Source organism: Cryptotermes secundus, unplaced genomic scaffold (assembly GCF_002891405.2).
Source record: "Cryptotermes secundus unplaced genomic scaffold, Csec_1.0 scaffold356, whole genome shotgun sequence".
Classification (NCBI taxonomy): domain Eukaryota; kingdom Metazoa; phylum Arthropoda; class Insecta; order Blattodea; family Kalotermitidae; genus Cryptotermes; species Cryptotermes secundus.
The window spans coordinates 155,706-172,744 of NW_019739946.1; the positions used below are offsets into that span (position 1 = coordinate 155,706).

At 38.2% G+C, this 17,039-nt stretch overlaps 1 protein-coding gene across 2 annotated transcripts in view; it reads right to left on the minus strand.

The window, feature by feature from the left end:
• The window catches only part of LOC111872086, a 402,164-nt gene that overhangs the window by 67,673 nt on the left and 317,452 nt on the right, over positions 1-17,039 (minus strand). Inside the window, exons 54-64 of one of the 2 annotated variants that reach the window (XM_033754522.1) lie at positions 16,813-16,995; positions 15,101-15,236; positions 14,519-14,691; positions 11,996-12,193; positions 10,491-10,754; positions 8,998-9,192; positions 8,258-8,498; positions 5,583-5,833; positions 4,884-5,084; positions 3,693-3,847; positions 2,461-2,472 (exon numbers count right to left, since the gene is read on the minus strand). In XM_033754522.1, coding sequence (XP_033610413.1) covers positions 2,461-2,472; positions 3,693-3,847; positions 4,884-5,084; positions 5,583-5,833; positions 8,258-8,498; positions 8,998-9,192; positions 10,491-10,754; positions 11,996-12,193; positions 14,519-14,691; positions 15,101-15,236; positions 16,813-16,995 — 2,009 coding nt within the window. The remainder of the gene's footprint in view (positions 1-2,460; positions 2,473-3,692; positions 3,848-4,883; positions 5,085-5,582; positions 5,834-8,257; positions 8,499-8,997; positions 9,193-10,490; positions 10,755-11,995; positions 12,194-14,518; positions 14,692-15,100; positions 15,237-16,812; positions 16,996-17,039) is intronic. The other variant, XM_033754523.1, reaches the window with a different exon arrangement.

Here is a 17,039-nt window from a genome sequence, read left to right on the forward strand (position 1 = left end):
GCCGAGTTAGCCAGCAACTAGTCAGTTGTATTCTGGCATTTGGAGTGTACTAATTGTGATACTGCAGATATCAGTAATCGTAAATCTGTAATTTGGGTGATTGTTAAGTGCGAACGTGAAATAAAATTCGCTATACAAAATATGGCGTGAAGTTATTTGTCGCGATATATGCCCGATACGCGACAATATGAATGATAATTTCGATTCGCTATAAGATTTTAACATTAAGTAATACCTGATATTGAATTTTGTGGTCCTTTATGGAATATCCACCACACAATGCTTTATATGGTAACATGCTCACTTGCAACAGGTGACATACATGCTACTTTTTCTTTTTCTGTAGGGAGTTGTTTAAGAAACTAGATATATTACTGTTTTATTCTCAGTTTATATTTTCATTACTAATTTTTGTAATTGATAATATCTCCTTATTTAAAACAAATTCAGAGTTATATGATATCAACACCAGAGGTAAAAATAGGTTTTACCCTTCACAACCAAGGAAGTGTATCTATAAAAATGGTGTTTATTATATAGGTATAAAGGCATTTATTCACTTACATCCTTGCATAAAAAAATTGACTCATGATAAGAATCAATTTAAAAATACTCTAAAAATTACCTTCTACTGAATTCTTTTTATTTACTGAAGGATTTTTTTAATAGTAATTACTAATTTTAATGTGAATTTTTAAGGTTTTATGTATCATAGGTGCTTTATTTTGGCATAAATATGTTATCATCTACCTTTTGGTATGATGATTTTTTACAATATTAAATTTAAGATGTTATGTTTAATGTTAAAGTAGGAAGATAAACAGTTTCGTTTATTGTTTGATCTGACCTATGCTTATTTTCATAGCATGTGTATTTTAGTTACTTGTCTGTGACTGGTTCTATATCCTTCAGGCGTATCTGTAGCCTAGAATGGATCCACGGAATTTTACAATGGAATAAATAAATAAACTAGCAGCAGAATTGTCTACAGTACCATATCTGACAAGCAAATGCTTTTACATCAAACAGAACACTGCTTCCGTTTGTGTGTAAGATACTGCTAATTCTTCCTGTAACCCTTCACTTCTGCCTTCTTCTCCAGTCCTTATGGGCACAAGCTGAGCAAGAAACCAGCATGAAGGTGACAACAACCCTGTTGCCTGATTCATGCTGGTTTTTTGCCTGCCTTACTCTCTAACCCTGAAGATGGAGGCAGTATATTCCTCCAAACTATCAGATGACTTTCACTGGACTTAATGGTGCTATATCCCAAGAAACAGAACCCTTCAGGATCTTCCTTGTTTCATTATGTTCTGCTATATTATGAGAATAAAAAGGGTCAATAAACTCTGGTTGTAAAATCATGACAGACATCAGCAGTGTTCAGAATCTTTAAATATTCAGCGTAATAAAAATATCTTGCTTATGAGTACCACATGGATTCTATAAAAGCTAATGTGAAAACTTAAATAAACATCAAATTAAAGACTGACAATGGCAAACTTCATTAACATCAGTATGTTTATCAGGTTATTCAGCAATCAACAGCAAGTTTCACAAAAGGGGAATATAAGATTAAAAGTGGAAAAGGAGGAGGAGGAAGATCTGAAATGCAGATTTTCCAGGGGCTTAGTTTAGAAAGTTGACTGGCATCTGAATATGTACTTGGAAACTTGAGAAGACTGTTTTGTTTGGATTTTCTTTTTAATCTTTTTATTAAAGAGTTTTATAAAGTTCAGCTCCCAAGCTACTTATATATTCCTTTTATTGATTATCTGGGGTGTCCAATTATCTGCAGAAATTCATTTCCCATCCACCCTGGATAATCATGAGACTGTATCTGAGGGTCGCAAGATAGCAAATACATGTTCAAACAAGTCATTCATTTTGTAAAAAGTGGGGGACATGTGTGACTGAAAACTCATATATTTCTGTCAACACAAAGGATTAACCAGGCATGTGAAAAAAAGCAACAATTTGAAGTGTTAATTCACATAATAACACTGATACACAACAAAACACAAGACCCAAAACTTGCATACTTCACTGTGTACATATTTTAGTCCCTTGGGATTTTTTTTGGATGGTTTAGTGCTAGGACACGCCGTAAACATATTCTGGAAGAACCTACAGTCATGTCTCAGACAGGGAACCAGCTGTTCTGGCTAAATGTTTTATGGATTCCCTTAAGCAGATGCATTTCTGACATGACTGTTTCCTCCCCAATCATTAAGCCTCCCTACAATGCATGCACACACAAAAATTAATTTTCTCATCTCATGCGATACTAAATCGCCCTTGCAATTAATTTAGCACAGTTATATAATCTACAAACTAATCAAACTCTCCCTTTAATCATCTGTTTCTTTCACAACAATATGAGAAGTAAACATAAGCACCAATGGGAAAAACATGCTGAATGAATATCATGCAACACACTGAACCAACTGAGTAACTTGCCTTCGAAGAGCCCTGGATACATCATCGTTCAGGGAGTTTGACGGCACAAGAAAAGAGAAATTGTCATTATTTTAGGCTGCAGTTCAAGGAACATCATTGATCTAGTGGAAAATGTCCATTAAAAATAATGCACATATGCACAGGCTTTATTCCTAAATACAAGAATATCCCCTACAGAATTCTGACAAGTATGAAGGAGAAGAGTGTAATGTTTCAGTTTTTACAAGAAGGAACAGGTATATACAGATCCGTATTGATTATCTCACCTTCTATTGTAGTTTCTCCAGACCAAACACCATGATAATTTTCAAAATTGAAAAGTATCATTCAAAAATAAAATTTCAGAGACTGTTTAGGTATTTTACATGTAAATACTCTCAGAATATTATCCCTTACAGTTCACACATGAACGACAGTGAACTATACCACATTTCACCAAATTTAAATCTCATATTTTACACATACTGTTCCTATATATGAAAAACAATGGCAGGGAAAAATTTCTGCCACCGGCAGCAAGCGTACAATCAGAGCAAGAAGAATGAATGGGTAGACCATATATTGCACCCATCATGTGATCTGTGGCATGACTCTGGTGCCATATAACAGATGAGAAAGTGTGCTGCACCAAAGATGCATCGCTATGGCACAAAGACTGTCACGTCTTCCCAACCATCAACACGCAGGACACCTGTTTCACTCTTGCTCCCACTTTCCGACATCTCATCACTTGCTTCTTTGCTCACAGTTTCTTCTACATTTTCCAAATCCATCTGATCATCGAGTTCTTCACTTAACAAAGCAATACTTGATTCTTAATTCTCAACACACACAGCATTATATTTCAGTCTTTTTTCATGTCACAAGGCACACATGTACCTGAATGCAAAGCCATGTTGCTAACACTGATACAAAGTAATATATAAATGGAATTCTTTCCTCAAGTTCAAATCATGGCTTCCAGATGGCAGAAGGAAGCAGATAAAACATTCATGTATATTCTGGTATAGTATACAAATAGTATACAATGCCAACTAGCGATATATTATCGAAATATGACTGGAGAAACACGAAAGAAACACTGTTGATCATATATCGATATTCATTCGTGGAAGCACCACCACCATGCTGATTACATATCGACATACGACTGGAAAGGGTTAAAGCGACTTTGCACTCTACTCCAAACCTCAACAAAGTTATGTACTTGCAATACAAGAGTGTCTGCTCACCTGTTGAGTGCCTCCACCTTCACCATATGAGGGTCAACTTCAGCCTTAAAGTCTTTGAGTTGCTCAATCTGCCTCTTCACTGCATCAATGTCAGAGCCCAAGGCTCCCATAGCTGCAAACCTGTCTTCTGCACCATCCAGGAACTCTAACAGATTCTGCAAACAGCAGACATTAGGGACATGTAAGCAGCTAAATGTGCAATTGTTTCAAAAGGTTATTCTAGTGAGCTAAATTCTCAGATCTCCAGAAAACCACCCAGTAAGATCACTCTTGTATACACACATCAAAACATGTAACTCTTGTTAAAGCACATTTCCAAAGCTTTTACTAAAATTTACTGATAAACTGTTCGCAGTTTCTGAAACCATGGCTGCCAAAATATGAAACATACGTGAAGATAGAACTTCTGCATTTCTCTCATGAAATGTATATGATCTGGAGTAAGTAATGTGAATACTAGTTCACAGTTCATTGGACAAACTTAAGTAAAACGTTTGAGGCAGAAAGCTTAAAGCTATACTTAAGACATGGACTGAATAAAGAAATTGTAATGTTATACACATGCCCATTCTCATACTGCTTTGTGTAAAACATCTCTGAGGGTATGTCATACTCAGAGCAGGTGTACAAACAGAAGAGAAGCCCTGCATGCCAAATAACATCTCTGGTATGGTGATTTTAGTTCCACTGTACATTGAAAATAGAATCTTGTTAACTTTCTGATGATGATGTGAACAACACCACTATCTGATGAACGCATGCATGCAACCACACACATTCATGCATGCTCATGTTTGTTCTCTCTCCAGTGACTACTGGAGAGTTCAAAGTCTGTTAACACCAAAAGACACGGCTATGGTGAAATTTGCTTAGTGGGGGTTGGAGTCCAACTGGGTCCACTCAGCACAGCGGCCACTGATGGGCCTATTGTAGCCTGCCCTGGGTGATTATGATGATGGAGAATTTGTTGGAATGAAGACTGGCAGGGTAAACTGAAGTATTTGGGGAAAACTCGCCCCAGCGCCACTTTGTCCAAGACAAATCCCACTTGACCAGACCTGGGATCGAGCCTGGGCCACCGTAGTAGGAAGCCAGCGACTAACAGCTTGAGCTATGGTGCAGCCCACTGCTATGGTGAAATTTTTCAAACCTAAACATGCATTTCTTATATGAAAAAAGGATCTTGATTACCTGCAAGGTTTCATGGAATTCCATTGCCTTCTCCATTGCATCAATGAGATTCTCCTCCCTCTTTGCATAGAGTGCTGTTATGTTGTCCCATGCTGAATCCAAGTCTTCAATATGTTTCTTCACTTCAGGTTTATCTGGCTCACCACACAAATTCATCAACTCCTGACCAGTCTGACGGCACTGATCAACTTCTGGTTTGGTCTGTAAATCAGCAGCAGTCATTTGTTAAATATACCAGATCCTCCACATAATGATCACTGATGTAAGGGTTTCACCTTATTTAGTGTTCAAGTTCAGTGATCCAAAGGAAATTATCTCAGTGGTAAATTACTTCATTTAAGACTGTTACTTTAGTGTGCAAATCCACTGCTCCAAAATGAAACTTTAAATTGGAGGGGGGTTCTCTGTACACAATAACTGAAGCTACTGGAATGAATTTATAGAGCTTGACAGAAGAAATAACACCCCAAGGGCATAAGGGGAGCGAAGATCTTACAGCATAATTACAAATTAATATCACATACAAACTTCAGAAACAGAAATAAATGACAAGAATGTGCTGAAAGAACAGAAGAAAACTGGAGCACAAAGTTAATTTTTAATTACTGCCAAAAGGAAGAAAAGGGATGTTACGTGACTATAAGATAAACTGAAGCTGCTAATGAGGACTTCAAAGCAAGCAAAGTATCTGATATCTACCTGATCAATTTCATGACGAATCTCCTGCAAGGCGACTTGCTGCTGTTGGATAGCAGCTGGCTCAACTGCAGGAGGTTCTTGTGAGCTCAGTGAGTCTTGTAGTTCCCGTAGCGTTGCCATGACATTGTGTAACTCATCCCAGAATCTCTCTGCCACCACCAGGGCTTCTTCCAGGGACTTTCCTCGATCATTTGTAGCTTTCTGAACTTCATTCCACAGGCTGTTGAGTCGGTCAAGTTTGCGCTTGATGTCTACAACCAAACAACTTATTTTTATTTTTATTATCATCATCATCATCATTATATGAACCAGACATATTTTTTACTATGTTAACTACATATGTTTACAAGCTGGGATAGCTCAGTCAGCGAAATGACTGTTAAGTTCAATTCCCAGTTGCAGCATGGAATTTCCTGTACACCTCTTCACTTATTTTCTATGATCTGATGTCCTACCGCTGCTTTATCTAATACACAAACAGTTCCTTGCAAAAATAAAAAGAATGAAAGAAAAAAAACATAAATGGCCAATCATCCCCAGTTGATACCACATCGCCTGCTTCCTGTAGTTTATGCATCTGCAAAGCTTTTCTTTTATTACACAAAACATCATATTTTCTTCCAGCATCACAATTTCTGATTTATTCTGCCTCTTGAATTATTTTCAGTCCACCTTTCATGAACACTGTAAGCACATACTTTTAGTACTGATGTTCAACAGAAAATGTGCATACCACATCACAGATTAATACTCACTCTTACACTGTGAGTTGTGGCTGCATGTCAGTAAGCAAATAGAAGAGAAGTGTTAAAAGTTTTGACGGCACATGGAGAGAGGAATGTTAATTCCAATGGTAGCAGATCATCAAGCTCTCAGTCACTCTAGAAATCCAGAGGTTACTTTTGTCAACAACAACCCTCCTATTCTGTTTAACTGGTAACATGCTATAGAACACAAGAGTGTCATCATCAAATCATTACATATGTTTGGATAGTGTCTCTATGTTGTCCTTAAAGGGGTGGGCACATCTACACAAAACACATAACATACATGTAAGATGTGAGGTTTTCATGGTGGCGACTATGAAGAAAGCAGTCTTCTGGGATGTGGCACGATGTAGATGTGGTGTTAACTGATGTATAGGAGGAACATATCACCTCCATCTTCAGACCAGTCTGCTTGTACCGGTTCTCATGGTCTCTTCGCTCGCGCATTTCTTATTTTTCCTTCTACCCTGAAGATGGAGGCGAGACGTTCCTCCGAAACGTCGGTTAACACCACATCTACATGGTGCCACATCCCAGAAGACTGCTTTCTTCACATAACATACAGTTTGTTATACACTTTGCCTGATATTAAAATGTTTTCAATTTAAACTTTTAAAATTAGAATTCAGTCTTGTACAAATTCATTTTTATGTTACTGTAGTACTGATTTGTCTTCATCATCTTTTTTTATCCTGGGTGTTGGTCACAGTGTACTGAATGTGGAGATGCAGACTTTATGTAGCAATTCTCGCCCAGAGAATGAAGTGTAGAATAATACTGTGCTGAGACATGTAGCCAGTTATACAAAATAAGACGGCTGTTGTTGTTGACCAAATAACATGTGGACTGCTAAGATTAGCAGTGCTGCTAACAATGCGATGAACAAGCTGTGCATGATTGCCAGCCTTGTTATAAACAGTGCACTGTTGCCAATCGTATTGTGAATGAACTGCACACCTTTTCCAAGCTGCATACAAAAATTGTTGTCATTACTTCATAGAAATAAGTGGGAATGGTATCTGAGAAAATGCAGCATTTTATCATATACAGTAGAACTTGGTTATAACATCATCAAAGGGACCTAAAAATAGTGTCGTTATAAACAAATACCGTTGTAACCGAAATGGGCACTTCCACAGTAGCCTTATGTTAGTCACGTAAAAAAATCTACCAAAAACCGAGTTAAAATGTTGCATTTTTTAGTGAAATACGTAGTTAAGCACAGACTAACGTAACATTAACGTGGAATTGCCCAAATGTGTAATATCAAAGACATATTACAGCGCTTTTCACTGACAATACACACCGCACTAACACTGTATATTAAAGGTAGGCCTACTCACCAAATTACAGTAGATTACATCAATTGTTGTGCCTTACTGTACCTAGATACGAGTACAGTAATCAGTTATCTTCATCTGTTTCCTGTTACTTGCCCAGTACACACTTTCTAAATTACGTTCAATGTTCATCTCAGAGAAATTCAGGAATGAAAATGACATTACATACGAGGTTGATGCATTTGTGCATGTCGTACTAAGCAAGGTATAAAAACAGTTGCTTTATGAGGAATTAGTTCGTACCATTGAATATTTGACGCAATAGACAAAGTGTCGCAGAAACCGATGTTGCTATAACCAAGTTTTACTGTATTTGCTTATTTATGTTAATGCGCACAGATGATGTTATTCAGGATAATCAAAGCACAATGTGATGTAATGAATCAATTACTAATCCAAAGTATGGAAAACCTGGACTGGAAAGCCTCATGAAACAAAAGCTAGATGACTCAGATGTAAAATGTACTGAACTAAGTCTGCAGGAAATCAAATGGAAGGTTTTCTAGATGGCAGAGATGAACCTTCAAATATCACACCAGAGCTGCCCTATTTTGTTTCAGATGCCCACCTTTGACAGCTGCATCAGCCCGGTTGCCAGCCTTGCTGATAACATCATCAGCTGCTCTTTTAACTGCTGCGAAGGCTTCCTCTCGCTTGTCCAAATCTTCCACTAAGGCTGCATTCTCATCCATCTGGTCACGGATACGGGGTGGATGAGCAGACACAGGTTCAGCAGAGTTGACTTGGTCAGCCGTTGAGCCCAAAGCACGCAGCATGCCTTCCAGTTTGTCAGAGAACTGACTGGACTCCTGCACACATTGTTGCAAGATCTGTTTAGTATTATCAGTTTATGGCAGCACAGTGAAGTAAAATCTTTCACCATTCAAAGGGCTCCAGAAATGCAACTTAATATTAACCACCATTCAACAAACTCCACTGACTCACAACTCTACAGCATGTTTCACAAACATACATTTACACAAGAGATTTAAGAACTCAAACATTATATATTAAGCTCTGGGATATTAATACTCTTACAACTAACTGCTGGTTCTGACGTTGTTTCGTTTAATTGTAGCACTGTGACATTGCTTTATCAGAATGTGTGCCTCAAACATGTAACAAATTAAGGCCTTGTTTCAATTACACCTATTCCAACACAAAAAATTCAGCCTCTGATTAAGCATGATTCATTCCAACAAATAAAAAATTCAGGCCCTGTTTTCAACTTGCCTACTCTAATGTATAACAAATCAAGAATATGTCTTAAGACAGTGCAATTCTTCAGTCAGCCTGAATTGAACATACCTGCAATGCTTGTTCCAGTGCTTGCTGACGTTGTCGAAGTTCACTTCTGAGGGCTGCATAGCGAGCATTGTCTCCATCTAAGATATCCTGAACCTTTGCTCCTTCTTCATCATTACACAGACGAATCAGGGCCTCCCCAGTCTTGTTCAACTTCTCTACCAATGGCTTGTGCTCAGAGATTGACTGCACAAACATCTGAAACAAAGATGTGTCAGTCTTAAGGTGACATGTTTTAAACGTGGTGTAGTTCTCTATACAGACCAGAAGAAGCAAAAAACACATATATACTTATAAAGAATAATGAACTAGAAGTGCTGAGAAGTTATTAACATTTCAAAGAAACAAAAGAAATTAATTTCTTTCCAATTATTTAGTGGAGTCCCATATTAAAATGGATTGAATTGGGTTAGGTCAGGGTCCAACAGCAGGTTCCTGTGTACATGTTACTGAACTTGTGGGTTCCATAAATCAGGAACCTCTTGACCAGAAAAGTAACCAAAAACTTTCAAGGTACAACCAGCACCATGAAATGAGACAGCTATTCAAAACCATTTATGTTACCTACCAGAACTATGGAAATAAATAAATGCAGTTACATCTCCACAGTGAAAACACAGATAAGCCACTTTCCTTTTTACTAAAGATCAATGTCTTCTGGGACATGACACCATGCAGTCCGGTATGTGTTTTGTAGGAATGATGGTGCACACTTGCCAGACTACATGATGTTCAACCTTCATAACCAATGCTGAGAGAACCTTTTAAACTTTATCTCAAGTTCAGCATGTAGAGGTTATGGAACAAGGCTACTGTGGCTAATGCCTTCAGTTATACTCTGTTTAACTTTCCTGGCTCTGCATGCGTTGGCAATGAAGGATTTATAATACCATTTTTCCATGTTGTCTTATAATTTTATAGGCACTTGTACTATTGACAATAACTGATAACACAAGTTCACACATTAGACATTTCAATGTCTTCACATCCTTTTCAAGTGGTACATTAATCTGTGTTCTCACTTGTCAGTTGGTTAGACTAATACAAAATAGGTTTCTGAGACAGGAAATACGTAAATAAACAATCACAGCCACACAGATTACAGCTGGAAGAAAGCGCCTGCAGCTCTGAGGTATACAAGATGAGGGCCTGATAGGCCTCAGGTAAAAAAGGTAAAGCTATCCCTGTAATAGGCTGTGAAGGCCCAGCTGACTGCAAGAAGTCAAGGTTCCCACATTTCCAGACAATTGGCTCACAGATGGCAGTAAGGCTGTCAGCCTTACACCCTGACTGCCTTTACCCACAAAGAATATTCCAGGTACTCATTTCTGTTAGAGGCTGAGTCAACTCCAGGGCCAAAGTGTGGCTGGAAGGTTCAGGTAAATTGAAAAAATCCCATGATCTCATCGGGAATCGAACCTGTGACCTTCCAGCTTGAAGCACAGTGGCTCAAATTACTACACCACCAAGTGCCACCTGATAGTCCTCATATTCACCTCATTCCTGTCTTGCTGCTGTGTGATGAGATCTGGCCGTAGAGCTGGCATTGCCAACATGGCCACCTGCTGCTCCATTTCATCCAGCCAACTGACCAGTCCAGTGTGAGTTTCATGGAAATGCTCTGCTAGAGGGAGGGCCTGTTCCAGCACACCCAGACGGTCAGAACTCAAACCAGACACCGTGTCCATAGTCTCACGAAGATCCTCCATCTTTTCACGAATAGTGGTCGTATCTTCATGTTGGGCAGATTCACGCAGCACCTAACACAATAAACAGTGGAAATAAAAGTACGGTGTCTATTTAGAAAGAAGCAAGGAATACAGCCTCTTAGTTTACTTTACCAAGTTATGTCCTCTGCTTAGGTTTTGCAGGATGAAAAATAAATTCAGGATGTAAGTATCGTGGACCATTTTAAGGTACTAACCTATAATTTACTTGGTGGATATAAGTAAAAATACAAAAAAATCATAATAGCTTATCTCAAAGTCAAGATTACAGTCCACAACATTCAAAATATGAAGCAGGAATGTTAACTACTAAACCACAAAGTTCATTATCAATGAACAGAACATGTCCAAACTACTCTTCCTAACGAAGTCAAATTTGAACATTTAATATTAAATATCTGTCAGTTACAAGAATAAAACAGAAGCAATACACACAGCATGCCACAATATATGAAATCCAACAGTGCTGTAAAGAAGCTCCACTTAGTGCCAACATGGGCCATGCCATAGCTCAAGCGGTTAGTTGGCTTCCCACCATGGCAGCCTGGCTTCGATCCTGGGTCTGGTCAAGCGCGATTTGTGGTGGACAAAGTGGCGCTGGGGCAGGTTCTCTCTGCATACTTTGGTTTACCCTGCCAATCTTCATTCCACCAATTGCTCCACAATCACCCTCACCTATCATCTGGTACAATAGGCCAGAACTGGCCGTAGTACAAGGGACTTAATCCCACCCAACTAGCAATAAATAAAAATAAAAGAAAAAAATATTGTCAACATGACCCATATCATAGCAGCTATGGGAGATCATTTCTCTTCAGCCAGGTCCCAATTCAACTTCCAGGTCAAGTACCAATGAAGATAAGCATATAGTGTCATTACAAAATGACATGCATGTGTATGTGTGCATAGGCACATATGTGTGTACCTCTAGGCTGAAGTGGCTTGATTCTCAAAGAAGAAATTCCTGTCTTTGTTAATTGCTTCTCTGGGATCAATTGCCTTCCTGACATTAATGTGACAGTTTAGTAACAATGTGGCAAGAAATCGGTCTGACTTCACAGCAGTTTCTTGGGGAATTCCATTTTATTTTCAATTTTTATTTATGCATGTCTTTTATTCTTATCCATTTAGTTATTTTTATGAGTAGATCTATAGTTCATTATAGCATTTCATCTGTAGTAACAAGTACTGAATATTCAGCTTATATCGCACATATCTGAAGCAATTTGTTGTCACAAAAAAGTTCTGTGGGCAATAAAAAAATAACATTGTACCTTCTTTGCAGAAGACAGAACATCTCGGACACGACCCTTCTGGCTGGAGATATCATCATTCAATGCCTTGTGTTCCTTCAGTTGGACTCTAATGACACCTGGGTCAGAGCTGGGAGGTTCTGCATCACGGATCTGACCTTCCACTTCACGGAACCAGTCGAGGAGCTCATCAATGTCTCCAATAACCTCCAGTGAACGCTAGTAGAGATAGTAAATTATTACTATACATGACAAAGATACAAATAATAATGAAATTCAATGACAGTAACAAGCAAACTGGAAGACTAACAAAAGACCTCAGTACAAGCAATGCCATAGTTGATTTATAGAACCACTCATTAACACACATAATAAATCACTTTCTTTCACCGAAATGAAAATACCAACTGAATATTTCGTTTCACAAAAAAATTCTGCTATATTCATTTTTTCTAAAAATCTGCAGTAATAGCAAGAAATCATTCTCAATCCAAACAAAAGTAGTCCATTATTATAGACTGAAACCACAGAATAATGGCTTCAGTGTTTAAGCCATGGATATCGATAGCTAAGGGCCCATCCACCCATTTGCTTGATACTAGCTACACTAGAATATAAAAGCAAAAACAGTATACTTATAAGGTAAAGTTATCCTTGTAACAGGCTGTTAAGGCCCCTAGGGTTGTGAAATGTCAAGGCTTCCACATTTTCTAGACAACTGGTTCACAGATGGCAGTAACGTTATCAACCTTATGTGCCAGCTGCCCTTTAGCCCCAGGAAGATTCCTGGTATTCATTTCTGTTAGACGCTGAGTCAACCCCAGGGCCATAGTGTGGCTGGAAGGATTAGGTCAATTGAAAAAATCCAATGACCTCATCTAGAATCGAACTTACAGCCTTCTGGATTGTAGCATAGTACCTTAACCAACTGTGCTACTGTGTGCCCCAAATAGCAAACTTACTAAACATTATACAATACACCTACATGAAAGTCTGTGTTAATATCATAGCATTAGAAATCTTTGCACCAGTTTTATGGAGATAATGAACAAATGGAATCTGACAGCATGCTGACAACTAACAAGTAATTTATGGCACTACTGTAAGAGCAACAGATCTGCTGTACACATTACTCGACAGTGAATGATGCTACCATATAATATGAAACACTAAACAGGTCTTAATGTTGTGTAAGAAAAGGCTTCACTGTTGCTCACATTTGTAAGTCATGCAATTCACTTGAGACATGATTAATTTCACCCTTACATGTATTTTTTTTTGCAGGGATGTTAATCAACATGGAATTTCATGTGGGTATTGGGGATATTGTGACATAGGGGCCATTTCTATACCAAGAGAGAAATGTCATCGTTGCTAGGCAATGACTCCATAAACATTCTTGCGGCAAAGAATACAGTCAACAAGAGAAGAACTGCCGTTTCTATGCAACGGCTGATTAAAACCTTCCCTCTTGAGAATGTGAGAACAATAGGGTATCCACTGTCACAAGATATGTGCTCTGACTAGCTGCTAAGTTATGCAACTATTCTGAACAGAAGAGGTTTTCTATGTGGTCTGTGCTGCAGTTATATAACAAGAGCTGTGAACTGTACGATTAATGCGAAGTAGAAGCTAGGAGCAGTTGGGTAGAGATTAGGACCGAGGAGGACACAATGACTGAAGACAAAATGACAAGAAGACTTCATAGTAATTTGAAGTGACTGTTTCTGTGTTATAAATCCATTGCCAGGAAACGGATACCATGTCATAGTGATTCGTGAAGTGAGTAAATCAGTGGTAGCACTGCACTGCCTATACTTACAGAGTTATTGCAAGGAAGGTGTTAATAAATCCAGAACCCACAATTATTTTCAGTAGGCGCACTCCCCTTACATGTGACAATATTTATACAAACACTGAATTATTTTACTGAACTAGCACATTGTTAAATTGCTCAACTGCCTATTTAAATTCAGCCATATATATTGTATACTGCCTTTATTTCAATTATACATTGTCATACTTTGTATTTATAATTAAATTCTGTAAATTGTTTTACTAACAGAATATAGACATATCACTGCTCATTGCTTCTATTTGCAAAATGAAATTTCCATTGTTACCCTTAACATTCTACCTTCCAAATAATCACACAACCAATATCCCCAATTTTCTGAAATGATCATGTTCTTCACTATTTTTGAATAAATACTGTAAAATTACTTTTATGTTCCCAAGAAACTAAGGGATACATCAATATACTGAAGACATGGCAACCTCAAACACATTAGTCCAGTACCAGATCATTCTCATTTACTGACATCAACTGAAATCTTTCATTTTCAGTAAGGAAAAATTCAAACCTTCTGTTTTCTTTTAACAACGTTACAAGCACCCAGTAACTCTAACATGCATATCTGTCTTCATTTGCATCTTAACTAAACAATCCATAATGGATTATGATGATTTAATTCTGGAAACTGCTACTAAAATTAAAACCCCAAAATGATACATTTCAAACAATGATATTCCAGCTGTGCTTACTTGTTTGGAGAGCTGAATGCGTTCTCCTTTGCGCTGAATCTGTTCAGCAATAGCATCAAATCTGCGGTTGTCTCTTGTGACAAGACCTTCTATAGTGGAAGCACCCTCTCCTGGTGAGATCTGGCACAGCTGTGGGCCCACTAGGTTGATGCTCTCCAAAACTGACCGGAATTCTGCAATGTGTCAAGGTGAAGTAGTAACTTAACAATCAATCATGTTCCAAACATTCCAGATCTTGAAGGATAAGCAAGCACTAATTTATACAATTATCTTAAATGGAACTCTTTCAAAAGTTGCATCCTGTTAGCGCGATTTTCACACAATTTTCAGTTGCAAGTATATATACTGCTCCATGCTGGTTTCCTGTTTGCTTAAAATTCAGCCCTGAAACTGGAAGCTGTATGTTTGTCCAGAATGTCACCTGACTTTCAGTGGCCTATGTGGCATTATATCCCAGATGACTGAACTCTTCAAACCTGACAGATACTTTCATAAGATGGCAAGACCATAACAAAATTCATATATAATGATCATCTACAATAGTGATGACTTATTTCACACAGACATACTGCAAATAAATACCTTGGATATCCTGTTCCAATCTCTGGATATCTTCTTCATGAGGGTCAGCACATTGCAGCTGGGCTTCAGCTCCCATCATCCAGTCAACTAGACGGTTATGGCAGTTGTGGAACTGCTGGACCAATGGCAATGCTTCCTGCACATCAGTAAATTACAACAACTGATAAAGAACAAAATAAGGTAAAAGGTAAAGGTATCCTTGTAATAGGCTGTGAAGGCTTATAGGGTTGTGAGACGTCGAGGTTCCCATATTTTCTAGACGTTAGGCTCACAGATGGCAAATGAAGTTGTCAGCCTTATGTGCCAGCCTCCCTTTGCCCCCAGGAAGATTCCTGGTACTCATTTCTGTCAGAGGCTGAGTTGACTCCAGGGCCACAGTGTTCTGGAAGGATTAGGTAAACTGAAAAAATCCAATGGCCTCATCAGGAACCTAACCTGTGACCTTCTGGCTTGTAACATATTGCCTGAACCATCTACTCTACTGCAAGGCAAAGTAAAATCACAATGCAATATTAAAACCATAATGTACAAGTCAAAAGTTATTACTCCTCATGGACACTAAACTGCAGGCACAGGAAGTTGAAAGAACACAGAAATAAAAATATATTTGTTTAAATGATACTAAATCCACCATATAATGTAGAAAATAATATCACCAGAATTTCAATATATGGATGGATACTTGGTGTGATTAACTGCCTTTATATAGTTGTTACATGCTAGATGATCACTTCCTTTCAAAGTTTATAAAGCGTATCTGACAGGGGAGCTTATTAAATCTGTGCAACAGCTGGATAAATAAATATATAGTGAACTGGAAGATTTCAATGGAAAGTGACTTGTTTCTATGGGCCAGCATATATGTATGTGGCTCTTATAAGAAGACACAATACAATTGTTGAGGATTAGAGAGCTGTGACCTATTTTGATCATAAACCTCCATTCAGGATGATTTGGTCAACCTACAAAATGAGGCTTATGCAGTTCTTTGTCACAATCACAAAAATAACTAAATGTTTAACAGTCTGCTTTTCTTCTGTCCATTTTACTTTGAAGCTCATGTAAGTATGATGAGTTCAGACTGATTCAGAAACAGAATGGTCCACACTGGCTACTGTGATTCATGTGCAACACAGTCCCAAGAGTCAAATGAATTTACATATTACTCCCCTCCCTGCATTCTCTGCAGCACTGACAAGGAATTCCCACCAAACATGCACATGCAGACCCATTTTAACTCACTGCTCAATTTGCATGGCACAAGCAGCAAACACCTCCTCAAGCCAGTTTGTTAGTTTTCTGTGTGTGTCAAGAGCAAAAGATGAGGGAACTACAAATAACTTTATCTTTGTAAAAAAAAAAAAACCGGGCCAATAAAGCATGTCCTATAAATGTCTGATAGCCATCATCTGAAAGAAGCCCCAGCCCAGACATTATCAATGTTACCATGTTCAGGCTTGGGTCTCTCATCTCCTGGAAAGAGCCTTAAGGTTAATCCTTATTAAGGAATATAAAATACCAAATTGATACATACAGCAACGGAAATAGATATATATAGCATTACAGGAGAGGAGTTGCTTTACTTTATATAGACTCTTACTAAGATTTAAAAGAAGAGGCAACAGATACTGCATACACAGTATATTATTGTTTGCAACAGAATATTTCAAATTATAAGACACGTTACAGTATGGTAGAAAATAAAAACAAACCTGAGCATGTTTCAGGAGATCGGCACCTCGTGTTGTGAGATCGTTAAATCGACGCTGAAGTGAGTCTAGCTTGTCTTTCAGTTGTAATGCTTCATCATTTGAGATGTGCTTCATAAGCTCGAGGCCACTATCAACCGTTCCATCCACTTGGCTCTGATGATTCGCTATCTCCTCTGTCAAATCCTGAAAGTGAAGCCAGATCTTCAACCCCTTCCAGAATTCTTTGT